Source organism: Buceros rhinoceros, unplaced genomic scaffold (genome assembly GCF_000710305.1).
Source record: "Buceros rhinoceros silvestris isolate BGI_N320 unplaced genomic scaffold, ASM71030v1 scaffold1483, whole genome shotgun sequence".
NCBI classification, from domain to species: Eukaryota; Metazoa; Chordata; class Aves; order Bucerotiformes; family Bucerotidae; genus Buceros; species Buceros rhinoceros.
Genome location: NW_010405149.1, coordinates 1,005 through 1,265, shown reverse-complemented (window position 1 = coordinate 1,265; position 261 = coordinate 1,005). Strand labels below are relative to the sequence as shown.

Genomic DNA, 261 nt, shown 5'->3' with positions numbered 1-261 from the left:
AGGGCACTCCTGCCACTCGTCACGCTTGGGGTCATACTTCAGCAGGCGGTAGAAGAGGGAGCCTCCCGACACATAGATCTCTCCATTACAGGTGGTGGCTTCGTGAGCCACAGCAAAGGCACCCTTGGGCAGTGGTGCCACAGGGCTCCAGCGGTCAGTTCGTGGGTCATACCTCTCCACAGTGAAGAGGCACTCACCCCCCACAGCATAGAGGTAACCATCCAGGGCCAGCAGCTTGAGCTGCGAGCGTGGCTGAGCCAG

General features: G+C 60.5%; 1 protein-coding gene across 1 annotated transcript in view; it reads right to left on the bottom strand.

Annotated features, from left to right (window-relative positions):
• The window catches only part of LOC104491215 (kelch repeat and BTB domain-containing protein 11-like), a gene marked incomplete at its 5' end in the record, with an annotated part of 1,826 nt that overhangs the window by 564 nt on the left and 1,001 nt on the right, over nucleotides 1-261 (bottom strand). The window contains 1 exon segment of the mRNA XM_010133601.1: nucleotides 4-261. This exon segment is cut by the window's right edge and continues 9 nt beyond it. Within this exon segment, the coding sequence (XP_010131903.1) occupies nucleotides 4-261 (258 nt within the window).